The following is a 14,397-nucleotide window of genomic DNA, read 5'->3' on the forward strand; positions in this document are numbered from 1 at the left end:
AGCAGGAGACCGCAGAATGTGAGGCTCTGGATTCCTGCAGAGCAGATGCAGAAACCTGACGCCTAACACTGAGGACTTTCAATTCTGAATATTTTTCATGTAAACACGTGAAAATTTGCAGTAAAATGGAAGCTGAACATAAGAAAAACAAATAAAAAGGAACACCCAGTACTCTATTCTTCAAAATATCAATTTTACATTTTCTTCTTCTTCCAAGTTTCTATTTTTTCACATCTCTATAGGGATTAATGATCTTATGTCAAGTGCTAGTATTTCATGTAGGAGGACAGTGCATAAATATTTCAAGTTAAGTGCTAACTTTTTAGCCATAAGTTTTAACAAAAAACTAAGTTTGATATAACTTAGGTATACTAAAAATAACAGGAAGATCAGCCAACATGGTGGAAACATACTGTAGTATACACAGTGAGAATCAAGAAACTCTCATTCCCTTCTTTTGAGATCCACACCATCAGGCTCTTCCGTCCCCTCTCCCTCAGAGTAGCAGTCATATACCGGCCCCCAGGCTCACTCAGCCTGGCTGCCGCACTTCATGGCCTCAGAACTCCCAACCCTTATCCTGGGAGACTTCAACATCCCCAATAACAGCCCCACTTCCACATCTGCATCCCAACTTCTATCACTAACCTTTTCTCTCGGCCTCTCACAGCTTTCAACCCCTGAGACACACAAAGACGGTAACACCCTTGACCTGGTGTTTGTCCGACTCTGTTCAATCTCCTATAACTCACTGCTTCCCCTCTCTGACCACAACATTCTCTCCTTCACGCTCACAAATCCTTGCCCACCCCAGCACAGGCCTACCTACCACACATTCAGAAATTTACAAGCCATTATCCCTCATACACTTGCAGACTCCCTACACTCATTACTGTCCCCAATCTCCTCTTTTTCCTGTCCTGATCTGGCTGTACATCACTACAATGACACTCTCAGAAGCAACCTTGACCAAGTAGCGCCCCTCACCCTCAGAACCTCCAAGCACAGAGTAAAACAACCTGGCTCACATCGCAAACTTGACTTTGCCAGCAATGCTCTAGGAGTGCTGAACGCTTATGGAGGAAAACCCGCACTCCAGAAGACTTCATCCACTTCAAATTTATGTTAAGAACCTATAACTCTGCCCTTCACCTCGCCAAACAGACCTACTTCACCACCCTGATCTCCTCACTATCCAACAACCCCAAGAAACTTTTTGACACCTTTCACTCCCTCCTCAGGCCAAAAGCACAAGCCCCTATCACAGACATTTGTGCTGATGACCTGGCCTCCCACTTTATAGAGAAAATAGATAACATCCGTCAGGAAATCCGCTCCCAACCACTAAGTGCTATGACTCCCATCCCTCCCTGCATTTCCCCTAGCTCACTCTCCACATTTGATCCCATTGCAGAATAAGAAGTCTCCAGACTCCTCTCTTCTTCTCGTCTGACTACATGTACTACCGACCCCATTCCCTCACATCTCTTCGAGTCTCTCTCTCCAGTCGTCACAACTCACCTAACTACAATCTTAAATCTCTCCCTCTCCTTGGGAATTTTCCCATCCTCCTTCAAAAACTCTTGGAACACCTAGTCTACTCCCGCCTTACCTGTTAACTCATCAGTCACTCCCTCCAAGACCCTTCACAATGCGGCTTCTGCTCCCTACATTCGACTGAAACTGCACTCATCAAAGTTAACAATGACCTTCTGACAGCAAAATGTAACTGTGAACACTCTCTGCTCATTCTTCTCGACCTTTCTGAAACTTTTTACACTGTTGAATAGCGTCTCCTTCTCTCTAGGCTCCAGTCACTAGGCATTAAGGACACTGCTCTCTCCTGGTTCTCTTCCTATCTTTCTGACCGCTCCTTCAGTGTTTTGTTCACTGGCTCCACTTCATCTCCTCTTCCTCTCACTGTTGGGGGTGCCTCAAGGCTTAGTTCTTGGCCACCTTCTCTTCTCTTTTTACACGGCCCCAATTGGGCAGACCATCAGCAGATTTGGCTTTCAGTACCATCTTTATGCTGATGACACACAACTATACATGTCATCCCCTGACCTTACCCCCGTTGTACTACAGAATGCCAGTGACTGTCTGTCAGCAGTCTCCAACATCATGTCCACTCTCTATCTGAAACGCAACCTCTCCAAAACTGAGCTTCTTCTGCTCCTGCCATCTACTAACCTCCCTAAACCTGACATTTCCTTCTCCATGGGTGGCACCATAATAACACCTCGACAGCAGGTGCGCTGTCTTGGTATTATGTTTGACCCCAATCTCTCCTTCACATCCCATGTACAATCTCTTGCCTGCTCTTGCCACCTACGCCTAAAGAACATCTCTAGAATCCACCCTTTTCTCACCATGGAAACAACAAAAACCCTTGATCCACTCCCACCTGGACTACTGCAACGCTCTATTAATTGGTCTCACCGTTACTCGACGAGTACCGATTAGCCAGGGTCATCCATCTGGCTAATCGGTACTCGGACGCGTCCGCTCTTCGCCAATCATTACATTGGCTGCCCATTCATTATAGGTTCCAATTCAAAGTACTTGTTCTCACCCACAAAGCTCTCCACAGTGCGGCACCCCCTTACATCTCCTCCTTCATTTCTGTCAATCGGCCTAACTGACCACTGCGCTCTGCAAACAACTTTCGACTAACCTCCGCACTAATCCGTACCTCCCATTCCCAACTCCAAGACTTCTCCCATGCTGCGCCAATCCTCTGGAATGCTCTATCCTAAGAAATTAGGACTATCCACAATTTGCATAGTTTTAGGCGCTCCCTCAAAACACATTTGTTCAGGGCGGCCTATCACATTCAGTAATCAGAGCCATTTTATGTGAAAGTGTGCATGTGTAGCCCATTCACTATCCCCATCTATCCCCCACTCCCTCAAGATGGCTGGACCATCATTGTGAATACACACCTGTATTTTGTATCTCGCCCACCTCATTGTAGATTGTAAGCTCTCACGAGCAGGGTTGTCTAATTTTGCATTAATTATTGTATTGTTAACGTTGTTACTTGTTAAACTGTAAAACGCTGCGAAATATGTTGGCGCTATACAAATAAAGGTTATTATTATTATTATTATTATTATTATTATTGTTAAAAGTCCAATGAATTCATCCCATAATTCCTGCAATGTTGCTTGAGAGGAAGGCCAAAATTCTCATCCTCATGAAACAGAAGTCAATTTTCCTTATATTGGGGAAAAATGTCTACCGATCTCCAAGTAAGGCATCAGAATAAATCCCTGGATGAAGGACCTATCTTTGATGATCTACTAACCCTAACTTGTAATAGAGGTTGTGTTCCTTTGTGGTCTTCTAAAAGAGACAGTATATGGACAAAGCCCTCTTTAGAAGGTCATTCATAACATCTAGGTGATTGTAGACTGCACCGTATGTCTATATTAGGGAATTGCTTATAACTGTACTATATGCAAGTGCCTCAGCTTTACAACAACTGACTCAATGTAAATTTGTGTTTTGCAATGTGGATAGATATTACATCACAACACACACACAAAACCATGCTTATAAGGGTAAGAAAGTCATTTTTAAAGATACATTTATTTATCATCTTAAAATACATCTAGTTATCATTTGTTTATCAGTTACACCAGGGTCTAACAACAGAAAGCTAATATCTCAAGCCCAGTAGAGGAGCTACCGGGGAATAGGCAGAGGGGGTGGTCGCCCCGGGACCCACGCTCTGAGGGGCCCACCCGGGCTACGCTACTGCAACTGTATGGGTGTGCAGCACACCCTTAGAGTTACACTCTGCAGTATAGAAGGGAGACTCGATCTCCCTGCACTGCCACCTGGCTGGTATGGGTCCCTTGAGCAGGAGTGGGGGCCCGGTGCCAACATTGCCCCCCCATCATCACAAGTTTAAGGCCGGGGTCACACTAACCGACGTAAAATACGGTCAGTATTTTACATGCGTAATATGGATGAATGGCCCCTAAACAGTGCTCCGTATGTCATCCGTAATCAAGGTGTGGTCGCGTATTTTGCGCATGTAAGCATCCGTATGTAATCCGTATGGCATCCGTATGGCGAGATTTTCTCGCAGGCTTGCAAAATGGACATATAATGGAGCCCTATGACAGGGTTTATAACAGAAACCAAAGGGGCGGGGCCTAGCTCTTGATGTGAGAAGTCGGGTGGCTGTGCTTCTCTGCCACCATTAGCCTCAATTATCCTGCACAGAGCCCAAACCAGCTAATTCCTTTACCAGGATCAGATGTCTGAAGGTCCCAGGAGTCAGGGGCGAGATTCTGCCAGACTCAGAGACAGACATGGGCCGCAAAAGGCAGAAAGATGCCGGAGCCTGCAGCTGTGCCTCAGTCCAAGATGGTGCTGAGAGAGAGGAGGAGGCGGGAAGAAGAAACACAGCCTATGCACAGAGGCTGGAAGTCTCAGCCCGGCTGACCAGGTATGTGAGGGGCATAGAGACAGATGAAGAAGGAAATGGAGGGAGTGAGAAGCACAGAGATGAGGAGGAAGATGATGAGGAGATGCCTGTGCTGAATGCAGAGCTGGAGCAGGAGGAAGAGGGGGATGGTGACACTGTGCAGTTAGCTGAAAGTGCAGATGTAGCAGAGCCCACCCTGCGGGATGTATTCCAAGCTGTCTTATACTGCAAGACTGCCTTAACTGCTCTAAAAAAGCACGTGAATTGCCTGAAAGAAGAAATGGGAGGCATAAAAACACCTATGCAGAAAGTTACAGCCAGATTAACTGAGGTGGAGGACAGAGTTGGTGTAACAGAAGATCACTTAACCTCAGTGCAAAAGACACAACAACAGCACACACAGAGGATCACGGTAGTAGCCAATAAAAATGATGACCTGGAAAACCGGTCACGTAGGAACAATTGCGCATTGTGGGCATCCCTGAGAGAGCTGAGGGTGCTGACTCCACAGCCTTTATTGAAACCTGGCTGATGGACAAGTTTGGTGCTGATAACTTGTCGAGAGTGTTTGCGGTGGAGCGTGCCCATCGCGTACCCATGAGACCCCCAGTGCCGGGAGATGGACCTCGCACGATGCTAGCCAGAATCCTGAATTGCAGAGACAGGGACACTATCTTACGAAAGGCTGGAAAGTTGACAGATCTTAACCTGGAGGGCAAACGAATCGAAATATACCCGAATTACTCAGCCAAGGTGCAAAAGTTGCGACTGCGGTATGGCGAAGTGAAGAAACAGCTCCGCTCTTTGCATTTGAAATACTCTACAATTTATCCTGCTAAATTAAGAGTGGAAGCTTTTGGAAAGGTCATTTTTTTCCCGTCACCGGTTGAGGCTGCTTCGTGGTTGGAGCGCAACCGGAGCAAATTGAGAGAAGATAATGGCAATATGACCACATGACCCTGCTAGACTGATCACTGGACAGGGTTGTGGCGCTGCTTTACTCTGCTAAATAGGAGCGCAGAGGAGGGGGAGAACTCCCCACTGGGATCTACGTATTATGGTTAATTGTTTGACTAATGGTTCGGGACTATGCATACTGTTGACAATATGGCGGAGAGGCTGCCAATGATGGAGGAGGACACGACGCATGTTGAAGTGCAGAATACTGAGACGTTGCTCAGGTTCTTTGAGCTCCCACTCTCACGTTGGGGAGAGAGTGACAACTGCAAAAGGGGAAGGGTGGGGGGAGGGGAAGCGGAGAGGGATGGGGGGAGGTGGGTGGGGCAGATTTGTACGAAGATGGGGGTTTTCATGCTGTTTGACCGGGTATGATTGGGACCACAATGTAATGATGTTACTTGATGATGATGGATTGTTCTTTCTAATGCACAATGAGTAACCGTACTGTTCGGATGTTAAGTTGGAATGTACGTGGTATATCTGATAAGGTTAAGAGGGCGGCTGTTCTGAATCATATCAAATCCTGTGAACCTATGATCGCATGCTTGCAGGAGACACATCTCACTAGAGACACTATGCACTGGTTGTCAAGAGCCTGGATGCTAAAGACATATCATTCTACTTATTCCTCGTACTCCAGGGGGGTGTCAGTCCTAATACACAAAAACACACATTATGAAGAGCTGGAAGTGCATGTAGACAGTGAAGGGCAGTATGTATGGATTGCTTGCAGATTGTTCGGACACAAAATGATTTTAGTGGCTTTATATATTCCTCCACCTTACTCTAAAAAGAAACTACAAGCAGTACTGGAACTGACGGGCAGATGGGGGGAGACTCCGTTGTTGATTATGGGAGATGTTAACAACACTATGAATGATTATTGGGATAAAGTAAGACCGGCAGTAACGGAAGCTGGACAGGATGACTGCCTTTGGCAAGTATGTAGGGGAACTTGGGCTGGTAGATCTGTGGAGAGTACGAAATGAGGGTAAGAGGACTTTTTCATGTCATTCGGCAACACATGGAACACTGTCGAGGATAGACCTGGCTTTGGGGGATACCGCTATGGACGGGATGGTGGGGGAGGTGGAATACCTACAGAGGACTCTCTCGGATCATGGTCCTATGGTGTTCACGCTTCTGGTGAGATCTGCTCAGGGTCAGAGGGAAGGTTGGCGTCTTCACCCGACGTGGCTTAAAGTGGTGGACATGGGTGGCATAACCAAAGAGCTAGAGCACTTCTTCCAAATGAATGAAGGGAGTACTGAGGCCACAACGGTATGGGATGCCATGAAGGCGTTTACGAGGGGACTTTTTATAAGTGAGATTGCGAGGTGTAAGACCAAAACTAAATTGGCAGATCAACAAATAAAGGATGACCTGACAAGAGCGGAGGCAGGCATGATTTTGTTGCCAACGAGTGAAGCTCACAATAGACTAAAATTGGCTCAGGAGGCAGTTGATAAACTGCACATGATGCAAACTGAGAGGAAAAGGGCATTTCAGCAAGCCCAATTCTTTGAAGAAGGAGAGAGAGTAGGTCACTTGTTGGCGGTGATATCTGCGGCACAGAGGGAGTCTTCCAGGGTGTATAAACTGAGAGATCAAACAGGGGAGACTCTGACAGACACAAAGGACATACTGGAGGTCTTCAAGACATATTACATGGCACTGTACACTTCGAGAGCACGGGACACAGAGGGGGATGTGGAGAATTTTTTGGAAGGCATTTCACTACCTAAATTGTCTGAGGAAGATAGGTTGAGGTTGGAAGAACCTGTGAGTGTGGAGGAGGTGGAATCTTCAATACTGTATATGCCCAATAACAAATCACCGGGAGCTGATGGTCTACCTGGGGAGGTGTACAGGGAGTTAGTGGAACTGCTGGCTCTGAAATTGAAATCTGTGTTTGATGAGGCTTTAGTGACGGGGGCACTGCCGAGATCAATGGAGGAAGCGGTGATAGTAGTTCTGCCGAAGGAGGGAAAAGATCCCATGGATGCGGAGTCTTACAGGCCCATTTCGTTGTTGACAACGGATGTCAAAATACTCGCTAAGATCCTGGCCACCCGGCTCACCGGGGTTGCGCATACCATTATACACGAGGACCAGTCGGCCTTTATGCCTAACCGCTCCACGGCTGTTAAATTAAGAAGATTATTTCTTAATATGCAACTGCCTGCTGATAATGGTGGCAGGAGAATAGTGATGTCATTGGAAGCTAGGAAAGCATTTGATAGCGTGGAATGGCAATACTTATGGAAAATCATGGAACTGATGGGATTCGGCCCCGCGTTCATGGCCTGGGTGAAGTTATTGTACTCATCCCCAAAGGCGGTAGTTAAGGTGAATGGAGAACAGTCCGGGATGTTTGACTTGCATAGGGGCACAAGGCAGGGGTGTCCGCTGTCCCCGCTATTGTTCGCGGTGGCAGTGGAGCCCCTGGCGGCCAAGATCAGAGCTGAGAGGGGAGTGGTCGGATTTAAATTTGGGAAGCTGGAAGAAAAAATATCATTGTATGCCGACGACATCCTGTTGTTTTTGGAAAGTGCAGGAGAGACACTGGGGTGCACGATGGATGTAAGTAAACAATTTGGGAGCATTTCGGGACTGGAGATAAATTGGCACAAGTCTTATGTCATGGCTGTGGATAGAGCAATAGAAGCGGAGGAGATAGATGAGAGGGGGAAACAACTCCAGCTAGTTTCACAGTTTAAATACCTAGGGATATGGGTAGCTCTTCCACTGTCCTGATTCACGTGTCTGAATTTGGTTCCTCTGCTAGAGAAATGTAAAGGGAAAATAGGTGCATGGTGCAAATTGGCTTTAACGGTAACGGGTAGAACTAACCTGATTAAGATGGTCCTTATGCCACAACTAATGTACGTTTTGCACAATTCGCCGATATGGCTGCCAAAAAAAACGGTTTCGGGTCATTGATTCTATCTTCAGATCCTTGATATGGGGCAAGAAGCAGGCACGGATTAAATTTGGAACTCTGCAAAAAGGAAAGGAAGAGGGAGGACTGGCCGCACCAAATCCATGGGTCTATTTCTTTGGCAGTACAGGGCCAGCATGTCAGGGGATGGAGAGAGCTCGATTGTGGAGGAGCAGCTCACTGGGTGCTGGTACATGTGACGGGGAGACGCCCACTTATCCAGGGTCTAGAGGATGGTACCTTTAAGAAACTGGGAGCACCATATCCTACCATAGGCATGATTCAGAAGGTATGGGACACCATTAAAAGGATCAGAGGGGTGGATGAGCTGACTAGGTACTCACCGGTGTGGGACAATGAGCATCTGCCGGAACTTAATAAGCTGAGTCAAATGGGCAATTGGAAGGCGAAAGGAGTGAGATATGTGTGCCAGCTGCAGAGTGGAACGGACCTGAAGACCTTTGAGACATTGAGAGAGGAATTTGATTTGCCTTCGGTATGGGGGTTTCAATACGATATGCTTCGACATGCTTGGAGGGCATAGTGTAGATTGGGAGCCATGACGGTTCAGGGCGACATTGTATTAGACTTTGTGTGTATGAAGGGAGGGACGAGGGGAGTTATATCGAGCATATATCATGATCTACTACACTCCTATCTGGGGGACAATCACCTCACTGCAAAGAGTAAATGGGAAAGGGAGGTGGGTACCCTCACAACAGAACAATGGGAGGCTATTCTTGAATATGTCCCGAAGATCTCTCTAAGCGAGCAGGCACGGCTCTCCCAATTATATGTAATACATAGAAAATACAAAACACCGCTGGTCCTATTCAAGGTGGGCTTGAGGGGAGACTCTAGCTGCCCTAGATGTGGCACAGACCAGGCCGGACTGTTACACATGCTATGGTCGTGTCCGTGGCTGGTGGCATACTGGCTGGTCGTTATCAACAAAATTGAGAGAGCTTATGCATGTACGCTCGACAGGAATCCAGTGCTGTGTGTTTTGGGGGAGGTGGATGGGATACCTGTCTCAGAACATTACAAAGTGGCAATAGCGAGGTTGCTGTATGTGGCACGCAAACTAATAGCACGAAAATGGAAGGATTCGGAACCCCCCACTAGGAGGGAATTTATTGCTCAGACACGTACGGTAATGCATTTAGAGGAAAGCATTTACAGGCGAAGGCATGGTGAAAGAACTTTCGAAAAAATATGGTCCGCCTGGATGGCGGTGATATGATTGCTAAGACTCTCAAGTATACCCGGCATAAGGAGTATTGGGGGAGGGGGGAGGGGGGGATGGCTTTGATTGTATTACTACAAGATATGTGAATTGTTACATGTATATTGATATCCACTGTTTATTGTTTAAAATCTTTTGAAACCTAAATAAAAATAACTGGTTTAAAAAAAAAAAAAAAAAGAAACCAAAGAATAGATATAGACACATAGAATGCATATATATATATATATATATATATATATATATATATATTCTATATGTATTCTAAGTGTATATATCTATTCTTTCATTTCTTTATTAAAACTGTCAGTGTTAGTTTACTGTATAGCGCACTGAATTGCCGGCTTTGCTAAAAGACACCGGGTGCGTATTTCTCGCAAGTCACATGTGTGGTCCGTGTGTAATGCGTATTTTTTGCGCACCCATAGACTTGCATTGGCGTACTACGGCCGTAGTACGCTGACAATCGCAGCATGCTGCGATTGGCACGGAGCGTAGAATACGGATGAGAAATATACGGCTGGTGCGAGGGACCCCATAGAGAATCATTGGTCCGTGTCTAATGCATGCTTTTAGCGCCTCTCACTCGGCCGTATTCCTCGCCAGTGTGACCCCGGCCTAACTGTGTCAGTTGGATGGAGATACAGTTGAAAGCAATGATGAGACAGGGAGCGACATCCTCCCTCTCCCATTATTCACCCTCTGCGTCTGACCTCAATGACACAGACACTGACAGCCGACGCTATGATGTCAGCACATGGTGCTTGCTGTCATGACCCCCACCGGCGCCGTGACTTACCTGCGCACCTCCCGATGCACCCCCCGCTCCACGACGCGTCCCCGCTCCTGACATCCGGCCTCCTCGTCGTCGCTCCTGCGCCCAATGCTCTGACTGGAACCTGTGACGCGGTGGCTCCGCCCCCAACATGGCGGAGCTCACCGTCTATTTCTTCCCAGCGTCTTCCCAGGTAAGACGCCTGTGTATCTTTGCTGTGTCGCTGTCTGTTCGGCCAGCGTTCACCCATCTCCCAGGCCCGGTATCCCTACCTTGTTTGCTCCGCCTGTGCTGTCGCTGATAGCTTCTGTGTCCTCCTCCTCGCTATTGCTGTGTCCCTGTCTCTGTCTCCCCTCTGGTGTCTTCCCCTGTGCTACCGTCTCTGGTAACCTGAGTGCTTCCTGCCTATTGTTCCCTTTGTCTGTTCTACCTTAGGTCCTTATCTTCATTGTTACTGTCTCTCCTCTTGTAGCCTCCAGTCTCCGCCAGTCCCGAGTGCTCCTCGTCCTTGTGCCTCTTAGGCTCTGTGTTCACTGTTACTTCCTCTCTGTTGCTTCTCTGACTCACTACCCTAGTCTCCCTGGTGCTTACCCAGTTGCCCCTTTGGCTCCGGCTGTCACGGTTTCATCCCTTGTGGGCCTGCCCCTAACACTCCCTGTATAGGGGGTGGCTCCACCTGGTCAGCTCGCCCGCGGGGGCTCTGGAGCCATGACCCAGAATGTCCACTCCAGGTTGTCCTAGCTTTTTCTACCCATCCTAGCACAACCGTAACACTTGCTGTGCTGAGATGAGCGGGCACTCGGAGCAGAGGGGGAACTGCTGTTGTCCATGGTGGCCAAACATGGGTTGTGCTAATGGGCCCGGTGTGTCTAATTATACAGGCTATACATGCTGACCCTAGATAACTTATTTTTTTCAGGTTGACATTCAGTTTATGTGAACACAAGTCCACTTCCTGCCCATGCTTTTTAATGTTTGTATTCTATGTTATATTATACGTTGCTATTATGGATAATGATGCTACATTTATCTTTTGTGTTATTTCATTTGGTGTTTAACTAAAGTATTAAAACTACAATTTTTGAACCATCAGCTTCAACATCATTATTACCTGTCAGCTTACTGTTGTTTCTACTATTCACAAATTTAGGGCTGATTTCATACACTACGTTTGTGTCGGCTAGGTCAGAACACGTTAGATATTTTTCTCAAGCCTTGTTTTATCCTGCTGGTATGAAACAACCAACAATCCAGCCATTCATTGTCTTACTATATTTTCTGTATACCTTAAAAGGCAAATTAGCAGTTGTCACAGACTAACGCACTTAACCCCTGCAATGCTAACTATGTATGAAGAATACATGCGTGAGACATGTGAAGCTAGTAAATGCCATCAGTACATGCACACTTAAGCTGAAATGACCCACCTGGCTCATACTTGAGATATAGGATGGAGATAATATAATACGCCACATCAAACAGTGGGAAGACAGGTAATTTGGAGAACGATACAGCCAGGTCCTCCAGGCTGAGAGATGACAGCAGCTCCATGGTGGTGGCTTAGCTTCCCACGCTGTCCTTGCTGATAGTGACAAGCTGCACTGACTGTATGGGGGATCTATGGGGAGGGGTGCAGGGGATGACAGCCAGTATGTGTGGGATCCCCTCTCCCACCTCACCAATGCTAAAATAAACCACGGTAGTGCTGGCTATATTTAGCTGCCTGCGAGATGCCACTCCTCTGTGCTGCCTGCATGGGAGGGTGAATACCCAACCGTAGAGAATTGCAGGACTTCCTTCTCGTCAGTTATATTTCTATTATTCATATTCATGATCTCTTACGTCCACCCAACCTCCTGTACGTAATCAAAGGAAAATGCAATATTGCCTCTTTGTGGGCTGTTTATTTATGATGGAGTTCTTCACTAATGTTACAAAGGTTGTAAAAAGACCTATGTCCATCTAGTTCAACCTTTCTCCACCAATTATAAATTCTTTGTCACTAAATTATCTATAACCCACAATTCCATATGTGCTAAGGAAAGCATCCAGCCCTTTTTTTCTGCCCATGTTTATAATAAAAGGTTTGTTCTTTACCTATAAACTCCGTCACTCGTGTCCATGGACCATGTCTGGGATCACAGTTCATACCCATTAAAGTGGGGCTAATGGGTAAAAACAAAGCAAAATGCAAATAGTTTTTCACAGAGGAAGAGAACAGGGTCCCCAATGTCACCTTTTGGAGTAATCAATTCTAGAAGTCAGTATTGACCTATTAAAGAGCCTGGTCACATGACCTAGGATATAAAGCCAAACTAGAATCTCAAAAAGCTAAAGACCTCTAATTCCAGACAGATGTTTTGGGGTTTTGCCCCTTGTCACTGCAATATAGGAGACTGGTTGGAATGAGCTTCTATTGAAGGAGATGATGAAATGACATCATTGGATTGAGTCTGCCTTAACCCCTTAACCCCCAAGGGTGGTTTGCACGTTCATGACCGGGCCAATTTTTACAATTCTGACCACTGTCCCTTTATGAGGTAATAACTCTGGAACGCTTCCATGGATCCTGGTGATTCTGAAATTGTTTTCTCGTGACATATTGTACTTCATGCTAGTGGTAAAATTTAATTCATATAACTTGCGTTTATTTGTGAAAAAAACAGAAATTTGGCAAAAATTTTGAAAATTTTGCAATTTTCCAACTTTGATTTTTATGCCCTTAAATCACAGAGATACGGCACACAAAAAACTTAATAAATAACATTTTCCACATGTTTACTTTACATCAGCACAATTTTGGAACCCAAATGTCTTTTTCTTAGGAAGTTATAAGGGTTAAAAATTGACCAGCGATTTCTCATTTGTGCAACACCATTTTATTTTTACGGACCACATCACATTTGAAGCCACTTTGAGGGGTCTAAATGATAGAAAATACCCAAAAGTGACACCATTCTAAAAATTGCACCCCTTAAGGTGCTCAAAACCACATTCAAGAAGTTTATTAACCCTTCAGGTGCTTCACAGGAATTTTTTTGAATACTTAAAAAAAAAATGAACATTTAACTTCAATTTTTTTTATTTTACCAAGGGTAACAGGAGAAGTTGGACTGCAAAAGTTATTGTGCAGTTTGTCCTGAGTACGCTGATACCTGATATGTGGGGGGACCACTGTTTTGGCGCATGGCAGAGCTCAGAAGGGAAGGAGCGCCGTTTGACTTTTTCAATGCAAAATTGGCTAGAATTCAGATCGGACGCCATGTCACGTTTGGAGAGCCCCTGATGTACCTAAACAGTGGAAACCCCCCATAAGTGACCCCATTTTGGAAACTAGACCCCCCAAGGAACTTATCTAGATATGTGGTGAGAACTTTGAACCAAGAAGGGCTTCACAGAAGTTTATAACGTACAGCGGTACAATTAAAAAATCATATTTTTTCCACAAAAATGATCTTTTCACCCCCAATTTTAATTTTCCAAAGGGTAACAGGACACTAAAAGTTATTGTGAAATTTGACATGAGTACGCTGATACCCCATATGTGGGTGTAAACGACTATTTGGGCGCATGGCAGAGCTCAGAAGGGAAGCAGCGCCATTTGACTTTTTTGGCTGGAATTGAGATCGGACACCATGTCACGATTGGAAAACCCCTGATGTACCAAAACAGTGGAAACCCCCCACAAATGACACCATGTTGGAAACTAGACCCCCCAAGGAACTTATCTAGATGTGTGGTGAGAACTTTGAACCCCCAAGGGCTTCACAGAAGTTTATAACATACAGCCGTACAATTAAAAAATCATATTTTTTCCACAAAAATGATCTTTTCACCCTCAATTCTTATTTTTCCAAGGGTAACAGGACCCTAAAAGTTATTGTGCAATTTGTCCTGAGTATGCTGATACCCCACTTGTGGGGGTAAACCACTATTTGGGCGCATGGCAGAGCTCGGAAGGGAAGCAGCGCCATTTGACTTTTTGGCTGGAATTGAGATCGGACACCATGTTGCGTTTGGAAAGCCCCTGATGTACC

General features: G+C 45.8%; 1 protein-coding gene across 1 annotated transcript in view; it reads right to left on the reverse strand.

Annotated features, from left to right (window-relative positions):
• The window catches only part of TMEM38A (transmembrane protein 38A), a 119,145-nt gene extending 107,045 nt beyond the window's left edge, over nt 1-12,100 (reverse strand). Inside the window, exon 1 of the mRNA XM_073559846.1 lies at nt 11,788-12,100. Coding sequence (XP_073415947.1) covers nt 11,788-11,911 — 124 coding nt within the window. The 5' untranslated portion in view covers nt 11,912-12,100. The remainder of the gene's footprint in view (nt 1-11,787) is intronic.
• Between the last annotated feature and the right edge of the window lie 2,297 nt (nt 12,101-14,397).

The sequence above is a fragment of the Dendrobates tinctorius genome, unplaced genomic scaffold (genome assembly GCF_039654945.1).
Source record: "Dendrobates tinctorius isolate UK_male_01 unplaced genomic scaffold, ASM3965494v1 ptg000276l, whole genome shotgun sequence".
In the NCBI taxonomy this organism is placed as follows: Eukaryota; Metazoa; Chordata; class Amphibia; order Anura; family Dendrobatidae; genus Dendrobates; species Dendrobates tinctorius.